The sequence below is a fragment of the Aotus nancymaae genome, unplaced genomic scaffold, assembly GCF_030222135.1.
Source record: "Aotus nancymaae isolate 86718 unplaced genomic scaffold, 86718_ANA_hifiasm-v0.15.2.pri h1tg000040l, whole genome shotgun sequence".
Classification (NCBI taxonomy): Eukaryota; Metazoa; Chordata; class Mammalia; order Primates; family Aotidae; genus Aotus; species Aotus nancymaae.
The window spans coordinates 21,179,378-21,197,173 of record NW_026988454.1 but is presented as its reverse complement, the minus strand read 5'-3'; the positions used below and the strand labels follow the sequence as shown (position 1 = coordinate 21,197,173).

Genomic DNA, 17,796 nt, shown 5'->3' with positions numbered 1-17,796 from the left:
CAGGAAGCTGCCTCTTGCCTGTACAGGTGGAACTGTGAGCATGTGCCCAGTCCCATGAGTAGAGGGAATTTGTTTTATTTAAAGATACTTAATTATTTCTTAGCTCATGGAAGACATCAACCAGCAGTAGGGGTCCTAAGCCTAAGGGCTATTTGTCAGATCTCTCTGAAGTGAGGTTATATTCAACCAACACAATATTTTCTTTTGTTTTGATGAATTTGCAAGTTCTTGCAGCCTAAGCACTTCTTAGTTAAGCATAGTATCCACTACTCTGTATTTAGCTGGCCGACTTTATTCATTCATGTTGTCTGCTGCTCCTTGAAAGCAGGTGATGTGTCATCTCTGAAAGAGTGGCTCCTATTTGCTGCGTTTTCAAGGTGTGCTATACATTTTACATACCTCTTATCCTCAAAACAGAACTGTTGAGTTAGGTATTAGCATCTCATATTTATAAATGAGTAAACTGAGGCCCAAAGGGACGAACTAGCCCAAGGCAAGATCCCTAACAAATACCACCACTGATGACTGAGCCTTAAGCCTGAGCCCTAATAGGTCTCATTTCTGTCTGTGTCATCTGGCCCCTGGATCTTTTCTAGGAAAGTCGATAAAGGACCACTAGAGTCCATGACTTGGACTCACTCTTTCATTCGAACAACAAGACACCCTTTTGGTTTTATTACAGGTAGCATCATCATCTAACCTTCAGCGACTAAGGGTGTCATCCTTTTACCTTCCTTACACCTACTCTGTTAACTTCTGGACCCCAGGTTTTCAAGTCATTGACAAATACAGCGTGTCTATAACGTCTCCTTAGTAATTACTGAAGGAACATGTTATGTTTAGCCAAGAGAATACCTGGAGTGGGACTAGGATAATATCCACATTCCAACAGCTAAATATTCAAGAGAGAGTTGATATATGTCTATGGTTTCGAAAGGCAAAGCCAGGCAGAACGGACCCGGCAGAAGGACGCCAATTAATCAGGGCTGCCCAGTAATCCTAATGTTAAACCCATGCTCCAGAACCTCGATTCCTCTCCAAGGTCCTCCACCGGGACGTGGGATTTGAGTTTCAGGCGCTTGCGTCCCGCGGCAGCCAGGAGGCCCCAGAGCCCGCCCCCAAGGACCCGCCCCCGCTCTCCGGGACGCGGGACGCTGCACGCCGTCTCCTGGCAACGCAGACACGTAGCCTGAGCGCGTCCCGCAGGCTCTTTGCTGAGAGCTCAGCTCTACGTAGGTCGGCTTCTGCCATGACCTCCAAACAAACCAAAAAGAAAGAGGTGCATCGTATCAACTCGGCGCACGGATCGGATAAATCGAAAGAGTAAGGGTCCTCTGCCTGCTCGTCACTCCCCTGGCCCAGCCCCTCGGCATCACCACTAGTTGTGGGGCTGCCTCCCTCTAGCAAACTCTGCCAGGGCAGAAATTTAGTGGCGTCCTTGCAGCTTCTCTTCCCTGGGAAACCAGATCCTGGAGGTGCTAGTTCTCGTCCCTCTCTCTTGCCTGTCTTGACTCACTTCCTTTCCCAGAACCTCTCCTTTTCTTGCTTTGGGTGTTCGACCGCACTTCTGGTTCGTTTGGGTGACTCTCCCACCCCTCCTCTCCTTCACAGCCCTCTCAGGCAGTTAGAAAGCCCATACCTTTCCTAAGAAAGACGCATATCTCAAAGACTCCGAGTCATCTCAGGATTGTTCCCACTGCAGGGCCTTTGCACTTGCTGTTTCCTCTATTGGAAAGCTTTTCTGCTCAAATATCCATATGGTTTTCTCTCTCCCCTCCTTCAGATGTTTACCTAAATGTCATTTTCTCCCATTAGCTTCTTTGGCCACCTGATTTAAAATTACAACCTCTGCTTCTCTACCCAAAGAAAACAAAACAAAAAGCTTCCTGTCTTCCTTCACTGCTTTATTTTTCTTCATTGACTTTCTTTTCGTTTTTCCTCATTTAACATGCTATGTATTTCACTTTCTAAAAACTACATTTTTTTTTCATTTGTCTTCCCTATAGGGAAGGCAGGGATGTTTCCTTTTCTATTTTATATACTGTTGAATTCTTAGTACTTAGAGTAGTTCCCAGGTCATACATACTAGGCACTCAAAAGTGTTTACTGAATGAATGAATGACTCTCTTAATTAAGAGATATTAAAAGATTGCAAAAGAATTTTGAATACACCCCACCTACCCACCCCCACCACACACACAAATAACTAAGTCAGTGTGGTTATAAGTAACGCACATTGAAGGCTCACAACTCTTTAGGAACTTCAGGAAAACTTTGGACTATAATGTGTTTACATCCTGAAAGAAAGGAGACTGTTAACTCCCATAAAAACTTATCAAACTAGACACCATAAAACATATTACATGCCCTGATCCTATGATGGTTGTATTACACAATAGAAACAAAAGCCCACTGGTAAGATGCAAACTCTCTCCTTACTAAGACTTCCTATTTCTCTTTGAGAGGGTAATAAATGTCTAACATGTTTTTTTTTCTAGAAAATATCTGAATTATACCCATTAAAATGTATGTATATATTTATGAAAATAGAAGAGGAAGGGCAAAGAGTTATTTTAAAAAGTCAAGATTTGTTAGAAACTACTGACTATCAAACGCCAAATCATTAGATTTTTCTGTAGCATTAAATGATAGGATGTTGAGTTCGTTATAAATCAAGTCTGTCCTCTAAGTTTAACTGAAGAACTAATCACAGAACCTAAACTAACCCACAGATGTAAGACAGACAAAGTGTCACTCAGTATGAGTCATAGGGATCAAAGTCTAGCAAGTCCCTAGTATGATTGTCATTTAAAATACACTGGGAGATTTACAGTAAGTTTTTATATGATTTTGCCACACCTTGTGTTTACACATCCAATAAATGTGACCAACTCTAACATGGTCCTGGATATGGAAATAAAAAAAAAAAGTCTTCAGAGCCTTGAAAATGGCTATGTAATAGAATCTTATTCTAGAGATGCCATCTCAGGCATCTCTTTTTTGCCCTAAAATTATGTGTCAGACTGGGAATAAACAGCATACTTGGCTTGTGCCTCGTATGGCAACTAGTACATAAAAAGAATTCACCATGTGTTTGTTAAATGAGCTCATAGTTATGTTATCTACCTTGGTTTTCATTAGTTCTGAATTTGATTAAGTCTAACTCTCCATCTCTTTCCTATTTGATCTGCTGTTAGCAAAGTTCAAAAACTGAGATGTTATAACTGATGACAGTAGAATTATCTCTGTTCATATTCATAAGTAAATATAATTTTGAATCACCATGAAAAAACTATTCCAGGCAACTAAGCTGTAAGTTTTTACATTAGGTTAAACAATTGCTATTTTATCTGTTTTCTAGTTCTCTGTATCAGCCAGTATGAAATCATTCTTCCAGGGTTCACTCTGGCATCAGTTTTTTGACATTGGACAAGTCATTTTCTATTCTGACATTTGGTTTTCTCTTCTTTAAAGGGAGGGCCTTTTAATTAAAATTGCTCTATCCCAAGATGCCTTATTCTTCCTTCCCTGCTTTATATTTTCCTCCAGTTCTAAACTTCCATGATTCTATCAGATTTTTTTTTTTTACTTCACTGGGTCCATTATAAGTGAGGGAATTTTGTTATAGTAAAATAATTAAAACTACGATTTAATTGATTGCTCTGTTACTATCTTTTAACATAACATTTATATATGTGTGTGTGTGTATATATATGTATATATATAATTACACTTTAGGTTCTGGGATACATGTAAAGAACATGCAGGATTGTTGCATAGGTACATACATGGCAATGTGGTTTGCTGCCTCAATACCTGTGTCACCTATATCTGGCATTTCTCCCCATGTTATCCCTCCCCAACCTCCCTACCCCCCGCTGTCCCTCCTCTAGTCCCCACCAACAGACCCCAGTGTGTGATGCTCCCCTCTCTGTGTCCATGTGTTCTCCTTGTTCAACACCCACCTATGAGTGAGAACATGCAGTGTTTGATTTTCTATTCTTGTGTCAGTTTGCTGAGAATGATGGTTTGCAGATTCATCCATGTCCCTACAAAGGACATGAAATCATTTTTTATGGCTGCATAGTATTCCATGGTGTATATATGTGCCACACTTTCCTTGTCCAGTCTATCATCGATGGGGATTTGGGTTGGTTCCAAGTCTTTGCTATTGTAAACAGTGCCACAATGAACATACATGTGCATGTGTCTTTATAGTAGAATGATTCATAATCCTTTGGATATATATGCAGTAATGGGATTGCTGGGTCAAATGGAATTTCTATTTCTAGATCCTTGAGGAATCACCACACTGTCTTCCACAATGGTTGAACTAATTTACACTACCACCAACAGTGTGAAAGTGTTCCTATTTCTCCACATCCTCTCCAGCATCTGTTGTCTCCAGATTTTTTAATGATTGCCATTCTAACTGGCGTGAGATGGTATCTCAATGTGGTTTTGATGTGCGTTTCTCTAATGACCAGTGATGATGAGCATTTTTTCATAAGTTTGTTGGCCTCATGTATGTCTTTTTTTGAAAATTGTTTGTTCATGTCCTTCGCCCACTTTTGAATGGGTTTGTTTGTTTTTTTCTTGTAAATCTGCTTTAGTTCTTTGTAGATTCTTGATATTAGCCCTTTGTCAGATGGGTAGATTGCAAACATTTTTTTCCCATTCTGTTGGTTGCTGGTTCACTCTAATGATTGTTTCTTTTGCTGTACAGAAACTCTGGAGTTTAATTAGATTCCATTTGTCTATTTTGGCATTTCTTGTCTGTGATTTGGGTGTTTTTTTTTCTTTCTTTCTTTTTGGAAGAAAGAAAGAAAAAAAATGAAGGAGAGGGAGAAAAAGGAAGAGAAAGAGGGAGAGAGAATGGGAGTATTGCTTTATTGCGCAGGCTATAATGCAGTCTAGAAATGGGTATTGAAAACCTCTTTTATGCCAATAATTGCGCTTAACAATGGAGACAGGAAGGAATAAGGGAAGAAAATAACAAACAAGCAGCCAACCAATATTTCATTTAAACCTATGAAATGCTATGCAATTACTGAAGAGTGATTTACTTCCAATTATGTAGTCATTTTTGGAATAGGTGTGATGTGGTACTGATAAGAATGTATGTTTTGTGTATTTGAAGTGGAGAGTTCTATAAATATTTATTAAGTTTACTTGTTCTGGGTCTGAGTTCAAGTCCTGGATATCCTTGTTAATTTTCTGTCTCGTTGATCTGTCTAATATTGACAATGTGAAGTTATAGTCTCCCACTATTATTGTGTGGGAGTCTAAGTCTCTTTATAAGTCATTAAGAACTTGTCTTATGTATCTGGGTGCTCCTGTATTGGATGCATATATATTTAGGATGGTTAACTCTTCTTGTTGCATTGATCATTTTACCATTATGTAATGTCCTTCTTTGCCTCTTTTGATCTTTGTTGCTTTAAAGTCTATTTTATCAGAGGCGAGAATTGCAACTCCTGCTTTTTTTTTTTTTTTTTTTTTTTTGCTCTCCGTTTGGTTGGCAAATCTTCCTCCATCCCTTTGCTTTGAGTCTTTGTGTATCGTTGCATGTGAGATGGGTGCGAATGCAGCATACCGATGGGTTTTGGCTTTTTATCCAGTTTGAATAATAATATATGTGAGTTTAATACTGCCATTTGATGCTAGCTGGCTGTTTTGCCCATTAGTTGATGTAAATTCTTCATTATGTTGATGCTCTTTACTTTTTGATATATTTTTGGGAAGGCTGATATTGGTTGTTCCTTTATATATGTAGTGTTTCTTTCAGAAGCTCTTGTAAAGCAGGCCTGGTGGTGGTGAAATCTCTAAGTACTTGCTTGTTCGCAGAAGATTTTATTTTTCCTTCGCTTGTAAAGCTTAGTTTGGCTGGATATGAAATTCTGGGTTGAAAGTTCTTTTCTTTAAGGATGTTGAATATTGGCCCCCACTCTTTTCTGGCTTGTAGGGTTTCTGCTGAGAGATCTGCTCTAAGTCTGATAGGCTTCCCTTTCTGGGTAACCTGACCTTTCTCTCTGGCTGCCCTTAGTATTTTCTCCTTCATTTCAACCCTAATGAATCTGACGATTATGTGCCTTGGGGTTGGTCTTCTTGAGGAATATCTTTGTGGTATTCTCTGTATTACCTGGAGTTGAATATTGTCCTGCCTTACTAGGTTGGGAAAGTTTTCCTGAATAATATCCTGAAGAGTATTTTCCAACTTGAATTCATTCTCTTTGTCACATTCAGGTACACCTATCAAACATAGATTAGGTCTTTTCTCATAGTCCCATATTTCTTGGAGACTTTGCTCATTCCTTTTTATTCTTTTTTCTCTAATCTTGTCTTCTCATTTTATTTCATTGAGTTGGTCTTCGACCTCTGATATCCTTTCTTCTGCTTGATCAATTCGACTGTTAAAACTTGTGCATACTTCGCGAAGTTCTCGTATTGTGTTTTTTTGCTCCATTAATTCAGTTATATTCCTCTCTAAATTGTCTATTCTTATTAGCATTTTGTCAAACCTTTTTTCAAAGTTCTTAGTTTCTTTGCATTGGGTTAGAACAAGTTCTTTTAATTCACAGAAGTTTCTTATCATCTACCTTTTGAAGCCTACTTCTGTTAGTGGAATACGCTTGTTCTCCATCAGGCCTTGTTCTGTTGCTGATGAGGAACTGTGATCCCCTGTAGAGGGGGAGGTATTCTGATTTTGAGTATTATCTGCCTTTTTAGGCTGGTTTCTTCCCTTCATTATAAATTTATCCATCTGTCATCTTCGTAATTACCGACTTTCTAATTAGGTCTCTGAGTGGACATCCAACTTGTTGATTCCCAGCGCTGAAATCTGAGCAATCCACTGCGCCGGCCAAAACAGTGGTGTTAAGATTGATGATGCTTTTCTGCCCGGGAATCTCCGATCTGTCTCCCTTCTTGAGTCCATCCTTCAATCAGCTGAATAGGAGACTCTGCCTTCCCGGAGCTCCAAACGTCGGCCAAAAGGGGACCCAGTCCCTCTTACTCTGTACCAAGAACCACCGTGCCGGCCACAAGAGTCGCGCTGGCGACCCGTAGGGCTCCTCTGCTGGGAATCTCCTGGTCCGTGAGCAAAAAAAATTCGTCTGAAAGTGTGACATCCTCTTGTTCTCTGCGCTTTCACTCGGAGCTACAATCCCAAACTGCTAGTGATCAGCCATCTTGGATCTCTCTCCTGCTTTTGGTGTTTTATTCATGAAGTCCTTGCCTATCCCTATGTCCTGAATGGTTTTTCCTAGGTTTTCTTCTAGGGTTTTTATGGTGTTAGGTCTTATGTTTAAGTCTTTAATCCATCTGGAGTTAATTTTAGTGTAAGGTGTCAGGAAGGGGTCCAGTTTCTGCTTTCTGCACATGGCTAGCCAGTTTTCCCAACACCATTTATTAAATAGGGAATCCTTTCCCCATTGCTTTTTTTTGTCAGGTTTCTCAAAGATGAGATGGTTGTAGATGTGTGGCGTTGCCTCCTAGGCCTCTGTTCTGTTCCATTGGTCTATATCTCTGTTTTGGTACCAGTACCATGCTGTTTTAATTACTGTAGCCTTGTAGTATTGTTTGAAGTCAGGTAGCATGATGCCTCCAGCTTTGTTCTTTTTGCTTAGAATTGTCTTGGCTATGTGAGCTCTCTTTGGTTCCATATGAAGTTTCAGGTGGTTTTTTTCCAGTTCTGTGAAGAGGGTTATAGGTAGCTTGATGGGGATAGCATTGAATCTATAAATTACTTTGGGCAATATGCCATTTTTACAATATTGATTCTTCCTAACCATGAGCATGGAATGTTTTCCCATCTGTTTGTGTCCTCCCTTATTTCCTTGAGCAGTGGTTTGTAGTTCTCCTTGAAGAGGTCCTTTACATTCTTTGTTAGTTGTATTCCTAGGTATTTTATTCTCTTTGTAGCAATTGTGAATGGCAGCTCGATCTTGATTTGGCTCTCTTGAAGTCTGTTATTAGGGTATAGGAATGCTTATGATTTCTGCACATTGATTTTGTATCCTGAGACTTTGTTGATGTTGCTTATCAGTTTCAGGAGATTTTGGGCTGAGATGATGGGGTCTTCTAAATATAAAATCATGTTGTCTGCAAATAGAAACAATTTGACTTCCTTCTTTTCTAATTGAATGCCCTTTATTTCTTTTTCTTGCCTGATTGCTCTGGCTAGAACTTCCAATACTATATTGAATAAGAGTGGTGAGAGAGGACATCCTTGTCTAGTGCTAGATTTCAAAGGGCTTCCAGTTTTTGGCCATTCAGTATGATATTGGCTGTGGGTTTGTCATAAATAGCTTTTATTATTTTGAGATACGTTCCATCAATACCTAGTTTATTGAGAGTTTTTAGCATAAATGCTGTTGGATATTGTCAAAGGCCTTCTCTGCATCTATTGAGATAATCATGTGGTTTTTGTCTTTGGTTCTGTTTATGTGGTGGATTACATTTATAGACTTGTGTATGTTGAACCAGCTTTGCATCCTCGGTATGAAGCCTACTTGATCATGATGGATAAGCTTTTTGAGGTGCTGTTGCAATTGGTTTGCTAGTATTGTATTGAAGATTTTTGCATCTGTGTTCATCATGGATATTGGCCTGAAGTTTTCTTTTTTTTGTTGAGTCTCTGCCAGGTTTTGGTATCAGGATGATGTTGGTCTCATAAAATGATTTGGGAAAGATTCCTTCTTTTTGGATTATTTGGAATAGTTTCAGAAGGAGTGGTACGAGCCCCTCTTTGTATGTCTGGTAGAATTCGGCTGTGAACTCATCTGGACCTTGGCTTTTTTTTGGTTGGTAGGCTATTAATTGCTGCCTCAACTTCAGCCCTTGTTATTGGTCTATTCAGGGTTTTGATTTCTTCCTGGTTTAAGCTTGGGAAGGTACAAGTGTCCAGGAATTTATCCATTTATTTTTTTTACTTTTTGAGACAGAGTCTCTCTGTTGCCAGGTGCCAGGCTGGAGTGTAGTGGCATGATGTCAGCTCACTGCAACCTCTGCATTTCCGGGTTCAAAAAATTCTCCTGCCTCAGCCTCCCGAGTAGCTGGGATTACAGGCACATGCCACCACACCCGGCCAATTGTTGTATTTTTAGTAGAGATGGGGTTTCACCATGATGGCCAGGATGGTCTCGATCTCTTGACCTCACCTCGGTCTCCCAAAATGCTGGGATTACAGGCATGAGCCACTGTGCCCAGCCGAATTTATCCATTTCTTCCAGGTTTACTGGTTTATGTGCATAGGTTGTCTGTAGTAATCTTTGATGGTAGTTTGTATTTCTATGGAATTGGTGGTGATATCCCCTTTATTGTTTTTTATTGCATCTATTTGATTCTTCTCTCTTTTCTTTTTTATTAATTTGGCTAGTGGTCTGCCTATTTTGTTGATCTTTCCAGGTCCAGGATTTATTGATTTTTGGAGGGTTTTTTGTGTCTCTGCTCTGATCTTAGTTATTTCTTGTCTTCTGCTAGCTTTTGAGTTTTTTTGATCTTGCTTCTCTAGCTCTTTCAATTTGATGATAGGGAGTTGATTTTATCTTTCCTTGCTTCTCATGTGGGCATTTATTGCTATAAATTTCTCTTTAGACACTGCTTTAAATGTGTCCCAGAGATTCTGGTCCGTTGTGTCTTCGTTCTTGTTGGTTTTGAAGAACATCTTTATTTCCGCCTTCATTTCATTGTTTATCCAATCAACATTCAAGAGCCAATTGTTCAGTTTCCATGAAGTTGTGCGGTTCTGAGTTAGTTTCGTAATCCTGAGTTCTAATTTGATTGCCCTGTGGTCTGAAAGACTTTTGTTATGATTTCCATTATTTTGCATTTGCAGAGGAGTGATTTACTTCCAATTACATGGTCAGTTTTAGAGTAGGTGTGATGTGGTGCTGAGAAGAATGTATTTTCTGTGGATTTGGGGTGGAGATTTCTGTAGATGTCTTAGGTCTGCTTGGTCCAAGTCTGAGTTCAGGTCCTAGATATCCTTGTTAATTTTCTGTCTCATTGATCTGTCTAATATTGACAGTGGAGTGTTAAAGTCTCCCACTATTTTTGTGTGAGAGTCTAAGTCTTTTTGTAGGTCATTAAGAACTTGCTTTATGTATCTGGGTCTCCTGTATTTGGTGTGCATATATTTAGGATCGTTAGCTTTTCTTGTTGCATTGATCCTTTTACCATTATGTAATGTCCTTCTTTGTCTCTTTTGATCTTTGTTGGTTTAAAGTCTATTTTATCAGAGAGTAAGATTGCAACTCCTACTTTTTTTTGCTCTCCATTTGCTTGGTAAATCTTCCTCCATCCCTTTATTTTGAGCCTATGTGTATCCTTGCATGTGAGATGGGTTTCCTGGATACAGCACACCGATGGGTTTTGACTTATTATCCAGTATGCCAGTCTGTGTCTTTTGATTGGGGCATTTAGCCCCGTTTACATTTAAGGTTAATATTGTTATGTTTGAATTTGATCCTGCCATTTTGATGGTAGCTGGTTGTTTTGCCCATTAGTTGATGCAGTTTCTTCATTGTGTCAATGGTCTTTACCATTTGGTACGTTTTTGGAGTGGCTGGTAATGGTTGTTCCTTTCTATGTTTAGTGCTTCTTAAAGAAGCTCTTGTAAGGCAGGCCTGGTGGTGATGAAATCTCTCAGCAATTGCTTGTTCGTAAAGGATTTTATTTCTCCTTTGCTTGTGAAGCTTAGTTTGGCTGGATATGAAATTCTAGGTTGAAAATTCTTTTCTTTAAGGATGTTGAATATTGGCCCCTACTCTCTTCTGGATTTTAGGGTTTCTGCTGAGAGATCCACTGTTAGTCTGATGGGCTTCCCTTTGTGGGTAACCTGACCTTTCTCTCTGGCTGCCCTTAGCATTTTTTCCTTCATTTCAACCCTGGTGAATCTGATGATTATGTGCCTTGGTGTTGCTCTTCTTGAGGAATATCTTTGTGGTGTTCTCTGTATTTCCTGGACTTGAATATTGGCCTGCCTTGCTAGGTTGGGGAAGTTCTCCTGGATAATATACTGAAGAGTGTTTTCCAGCTTGGTCTCGTTCTCTCCATCACATTCAGGTACACCTATCAAACGTAGATTAGGTCTTTTCACATAATCATACATTTCTTTGAGGCTTTGTTCATTTCTTTTCACTCTTTTTTCTCTAATCTTGCCTTCTCATTTTATTTCATTGAGTTATCTTCAATCTCTGATATCCTTTCTTCTGCTTGGTCTATTTGGCTATTGAAACTTGTGTATGCTTCGTGAAGTTCTTGTGTTGTGTTTTTCAGCTCCATCAAGTCATTTATATTCTTCTCTAATTCTCTAAGCTGTTTATTCTCATTAGAATTTCGTCAGTCCTTTTTTCAAGGTTCTTAGTTTCTTTGTATTGGGTTAGAACATGTTCTTTTAGCTCAGAGGAGTTTGTTATTATCCACCTTCTGAAGCCTGTTTGTGTCAAATCATCAGACTCATTCCCCATCCAGCTTTATTCCCTTGCTGGTGAGGAATTGTGATCCCTTGGAGGAGAAGAGGCATTCTGGTTTTGGGTGTTTTCATCCTTTTTGTGCTGGTCTTCCCAACTTTGTGGATTTATCTACCTGTGGTCTTTGTAGTTGGTGACTTTTGGATGGGGTTTCTGAGTGGACATCCTTTTCATTGATGATGAAGTTATTTCTTTCTGTTTTTTAGTTTTCCTTCTAACAGTCAGGCCCCTCTGCTGTAGGACTGCTGGAGGTCCACTCCAGACCCTGCTTGCCAGGGGATCACCTGTGTTGGTTACAGAACAGTAAGGGTTGCTGCCAGTTTCTTCTTCTGTTATCTTCGTCCCAGAAGGATACCTGCCAGATGTCAGCCTGAGCTCTCCTTTATTGGGTGTCTCTTTGGATATACAAGGATCAGGGAGCTGCTTGAGGAGACAGTCTGTCCCTTATAGGAGCTTAAGTGCTGAGCTATGAGCTCCATTGTTCTGTTCAGAGCTGCTGGGCAGGTACGTTTAAGTCTGCTGCAGTGGAACTCATAACCACCTTTTTTTCCCAGGTGCTCTGTCCTGGGAATGTGGGGCTTTATTTATAAGTTCCTGATGTGCTGCTGTCTTTTTTCAGAGATGCCCTGCCCAGCAAGGAGGTAGCCTAGTCACAGTCTGCCAGCAGAGGCATTGCTGAGCTGCTGTGGGCTCTGCCCAGCTGCTGTGTGAACTTCCTTGCAGCTTTGCTTATAGAGGTATAGTTAGAACTGCCTCAGTAATGGCAGTCTGCCTCAGTAATTGCAGACTGCCTCTGTAATGGCAGACTGCCTCAGTAATGGTGGATTGCCTGGGTAATGGTGGACTGCCTCGGTAATGGCGGACTGCCTCGGTAGTGGTGGACTGCCTCAGCAATGGCAGACGCCCTTCCCCCAACAGAGCTGGACCGTCCCGTGTCTTGCTGCGCTTGCTGTGCAACTCTCAATCCACAGCATTTCAGATTGCTGGTCTTTGTAGGGGTGGGACCTGCTGAGCTAGATCACCTGGCTCCCTGTCTCAGCCCCCTTTTTTTCCAGTTGAATGGGCGGCTCTGTCTCCCAGGTGTTCCAGGCTCCAGTTGAAATGGCCACCTAGATTTGTGTGTTTTGTGCAGAGATCCGCTGCGCTGGCCATCCTGGAAACTCGTGTGCTTTTCAGCCTGGAAATCTCCTGGTCTGTGGGCAGTAATAACTCATTTGGAAATGCGGTGATCACTCACCCTCTGTGTTGATCTCACTGGGAACTGCACTCCAGAGCTGTTCCCATTCGACCCTCTTGGATCCACCCCTAACATAACAATTTTTAAGATAACATGACTTTAATATAACATCACAATTGTCACAGATTATATCTCTCATTATCTGTATCTTAGTTTGAGCTGCTGTAACAGAATACCATAGACTGGGTAGCTTAAACAACAAACATATGTTTCTCACAGTTCTGGAGTGGAGGTTAGAAGTCAACAAGCAGGGTTCCAGCATGGTCAGGTCCCGGGAAGGTTCTCTACTTCAGGGGTCCCCGCTCCCTGGGGCTGCACACCAATACCTGTCCATGGCCTATGAGGAACTGAGCTGAACAGCAGGAGGTGAGAGGCAGGGGAGTGAGCATTACCGCCTGAGCTCCCCCTTCTGTCAGATCAGCAATGGCATTAAATTCTCATAGGAGTGTGAACCCTATTATAAATTTGGATGCAGGGGATCTAGGTTGTGTGATCTATAGGGGAATCTAATGCATCCCCCTCTCCATACGTGTAAAAATTGTCTTCTGTGAAACTGGTCCCTGTCCCTGGGGACTGCTTCCCTACTCAATTCACAATATCCATCTTTTTTATCCTCACATGCTAGAGAGAGAAGGCTAGTTAGTTCTGTTACTTTTCTGCTCACTTATTATGGACCCAATGAAGGTAAAAAAAAGTGTCTGATAGAATCATGGACGTTTAGAACTGGAAGAAAATATAAAGGAAGGAAGGAAGAATAGGGTATGCTGGGGTAAGAGCAATTTTAATAAAAGGACAATAATCCCATCATGAGATTCCTACTCTCATAACCTAATAACCTCCCAAAGGCCCCATGTCCTAGTACCATTCCATTGAGGATTAGAATTTTAAGATGTATATTTTGGGAGGGAGGACATAGATATGCAATCTAACATAAACTAATAACAATTAGCAATTATAAACAAATTTAAATTAATTAATAAATCTAATTGATTTGAAAACTAATAGGTGCTACAGAGATTCATTCACCAATTAGATGCCCCTGGAAGGATTTGTAGTGATATGAAGACAAAAATTTGATCTTCTTGGAAGTACTAAATAAAATTATTTGTATATATCATAGATAAGACAACAGAAACAAAAGAAGTCATGCAATTTAAGTATTGACAGTATTAATGCCTACACTTTATACACTAAAATACCTGGAGCCTTAATGGGAAGTTTGAGATAGGGACACAATTTGATGTTTATGGTCATAAATTTTTTTTCACTTCCAAAAGGGCATTCAAACCAACATTGAAAAACAAGTAATCTGTTAAACTAACAAGAACCATATAGCCTTGTAGATTTGTAATTATAAAATATTATTAAACCTCTTTTAAAAACAGAATGAAACGTATTTCATAATCTTCAAGTTAATCTATCTTATGACTAAAATGCACATCCAAATTTTACAGAATTTTCAAAAACAATAAACATATTTATTTATATGAAATTTGAAAATGGTACTATTACAAAAGCTGAATTCAAGGTTTCATACTATGAAAACAACATAAAATGGAGGAATAAATATCTTACTATATATTAGATTAAGTAAATTCTTGGTTGTCTGAGGCCCGAGAGAGATGATCCAATGAAACTGCAGCAGAGGTTGCTAAGTAATATGTTCCTCTACCTGCAGTGTTCAGAAAAGAAACCTCTCCAAAGTCAGCAGGATATATTAGGGAGGTGCTCTCTGGAACTCCAGATCCAGTTCTTATAGTTCACACCAGAAGGCAGAGGTAAGAGGTCAAACTATCAACAACCCAGGGGTCAACTGAGTCCTGTAATTTCCCCAGGTGACCTCTGTGGAGCTCAACAACTATAGCCAATTAACACATTTAAAAAGTCAACTTCAGTGACAGAAACTTTCCCAGAGGATAGCTTATTCCTGATGCTTGTTTCCCAGTTATTTATTGAGTGTTGCCCATGTCTAAGTCACTGGTAGGCCTTAGATAATCTGAAACATGATGCCTGTTGTCAAGGGATTTATATTCTGGGGCCAGGGAAGGGAGGATTCATATAGAAGTAACTAGGAAATATAGAGTAATGTCACACTTGACAGGAGAAACTTGTTGGAAGTAGTAGAAGGAATCATGCCCTGGTATGGGGGTAAAGTAGAGAAATCATGAGACTTGTAAATGAGGGCTGTATGAGTTGGAGGAGAGGAAGAACACTTCCAACTGGAGCTGATTTTTCATTGCTTCCATCTAATAGCCACTCTTCAATTTTGAAAGGCACAGGTTAGTGGGGTGGTTAGTGCAGGCAACAGGAATGTTTGGGGCACAGACCATCCAGGTTGGATCATAAAGCATCTAAGATGAGTATCCAGCATGTGAGAGGGATAGATTAGGGAATTCAAACTATGTGTAGTGGGGAACACAAATAGTTTCAAATATCAAAATGTTGATTTATGATATATAATTTAACAATGGCATGGAATTTATGCTGGATTAAGAATCAAGGTAGTAAGAAATAGTGATGGTTTGAGGTAATGGGGAATGCCTGGTTCTTGGTCCTCCTGAGGATAGTGAGGAACATATTAAAAGGGATGTGGGCGTGCACTGTGCACAGCAGATCTGTAGGGTGATTGTGGTTAAAGAATATACAAGCCAAGTTTCTAGTTTCCAGTTGCAGTTTAATAAACGATGATGATTTTCAGGCCATGAGGCAATCCTGTCTGAAAAGGAAAAGAAAAATATGTGTAAATAAGATTCAGTGACAGATTTCTGAATGCCTCACCTTATTTATTTTACATTCTCTTCAGGGCCTGTTTATATATATTTTATATTACATATTATATATTTCATAAATGCATGTGTAATTTAATTGAGTTGAACTGGAAACTCAGTGCAGGAGCTAAACCATAGACCCCCCTGACTCAGAACCAGAGAGGAACTGGGAGAGCCCAGAGTTTGAAAAGGCCCTGTCATAGTCATCTGCAACACCCGGGACAACACTTGGCACAGATTCGGACATTTTATAAGTGTCAGTTGTATCTTTTTGAAGTATAAAAACCTCAGCAAAATCCCATGTTTAATAAGAATACCCATTTATTTTTAATAGGACCTTTAGTTCTCCCTTTGAAATAGTCTCAATCTGAGCATATGTTTAATAATTTACTAAAATTTGGCACAATTTAAGAATTATCTCTGGTAATGAAATCCTTTTTCTAATCACCCAGTTGGTAGTTTGGGTAGTTTTGAGGGAGAAACAGTTCTCTCTAAGTTTACTCTGTAGAATTATTATAGAAGTGGAAATTAGACTGAAAAGACATAAATGAACAAAATCATGGAATTGGTACTTCATTGTTCCCTAAAAACATAATCAATTTTATTCTTTGGAACTAATAACACTGTTGCTAATACTTCTAGCTTAGTGGTCCCCAACATTTTTGGCACCAGGGACGAGGATTTGTGGGAGACAATTTTCCACCAACGGGGGTGGGCAGGGGGGATGCAACAGTTTCTCATGAGGAGTGCACAACCTAGACCCCTCACGTGTGCAGTTCACAGTAGGGTTCGTGCTCCTATGAGAATCTGATCTGTTTGCTGATCTGACAGGAGGCAGAGCTCAGGCTGTAGAGCATGCTTGCCCACTGCCCACTTCCTGCTGTGTGGCCCAGTTCCTAACAATCCATGGACCTGTACTGCTACTGCAACGACCTAGGGGCTGGGGAACCCTGTTCTAGATGAGCAAAATAATAGTAGCTTAATCAAAAGTGGTTGTATAAATATTTTAATTGAATTTAATATTGCTTTGACATTTCTAGGTCACAAATTATTTAAATCAAGTAATTTGTATATATAAAAGATTGGATAGAAACATTACTTATATTTTTTATTTTCAGCCTTGATAATGAATATATGCATATGTTGTCAAGACATAGTACACACTTGTGGCCAACAAGGTGCTTTGAAATTTTATTGTGAACATTCCTTCCCAGGGTAGCCACAAGCCAATTAAATACAGGTTCTAAGGATATAGCCATGCTAATTTGTATGGCTGAATTAACACGTAGTAAATTTTTAAAGTAAACAAGCATATATTTGGTTTTTCTTTTCTTATTTTTAGGGGTCTCTTTTTTAGTTGGCAATGGTGTCAAAATGAAGGCCATAATCCAAAAATTTTGTATTTATTTTATTCCATCCTTCTGACCTGGTGAATATCAGAATTTAATATATTACTTCAGTTGGATTCTCAGAAGATTAATATGCCCATTGTACCTGTTTCCTCACCTCACCATCTCCAGTCCAGCATACTCTTGGTCTGATCTGCCCAGAATTGCTTGCTTTCCAGAGATTCTCAGAGGCCAGCCCAGCTTATCTTCAAAGTTTCTGCAGCATTTGTTCCTGAGTGGTACTACTCAAAAACTACTATTTGTATGTGTGTGTGTGTGTGTGTGTGTGTGTGTGTGTGTGTCTGTGTGTCTGTGTGTCTGTGTGTGTGTGTAGCCACTTTCAGGGGAGCTATCTACTAAATCCAAGGGGATGGTATGCATCCAGGTAAATAATTAATTAATAAAAAAGCTACAGGTCATTAAAACCTTACTGGCAAAGGGACAAAGTAGGAAGAAATGAGAACTATTTTGCCTGCTTTTGTCCCAGGTATGAACCAGAAATATGTGGGGAAAAAACAGTTTAATCAAGTAAGGTTAAGGTCAAGGGTGAAGGCTGTCCTGCACAAACTGGCAGTGGGGCCCTTTCAGCATACTGAAAAATGCAAATTAATTAATTAGAAATTTTAGACAAAGCCACATCCTTGCTCTACCCTGAGTCAGGGTCTAGAATGAATTGGAACTACTTTGTACCACAAAGAGGTTATGAGGAAAATGGTTGGCACTTCCTTTTTTTTCAATTTATTTACTCTTCCCTTTCAACTTTTATTTTACTTTCAGGGATACATGTGCAGGCTTCTTATATGGGTAAATTGCATGTTGTGGGAATTTGGTGCACAGATCATTTCATCAACCAGGTAGTCAGTACAGCACCAGATAGTTTTTCCATCCTCATCCTCCTCCAACTTCCACCCTCAAGTAGGCCGTGGTAT

At 39.8% G+C, this 17,796-nt stretch overlaps 1 protein-coding gene across 4 annotated transcripts in view; it reads left to right on the top strand.

The window, feature by feature from the left end:
- Positions 1–1,231: 1,231 nt before the first annotated feature.
- Positions 1,232–17,796, top strand: part of ADGB (androglobin) — a 212,328-nt gene continuing 195,763 nt past the window's right edge. For all 4 annotated transcript variants that reach the window (XM_012452674.2, XM_012452684.3, XM_012452694.3 and 1 more), the window contains exon 1: positions 1,232–1,323. In XM_012452674.2, coding sequence (XP_012308097.2) covers positions 1,250–1,323 — 74 coding nt within the window. In that variant the 5' untranslated portion in view covers positions 1,232–1,249. The remainder of the gene's footprint in view (positions 1,324–17,796) is intronic.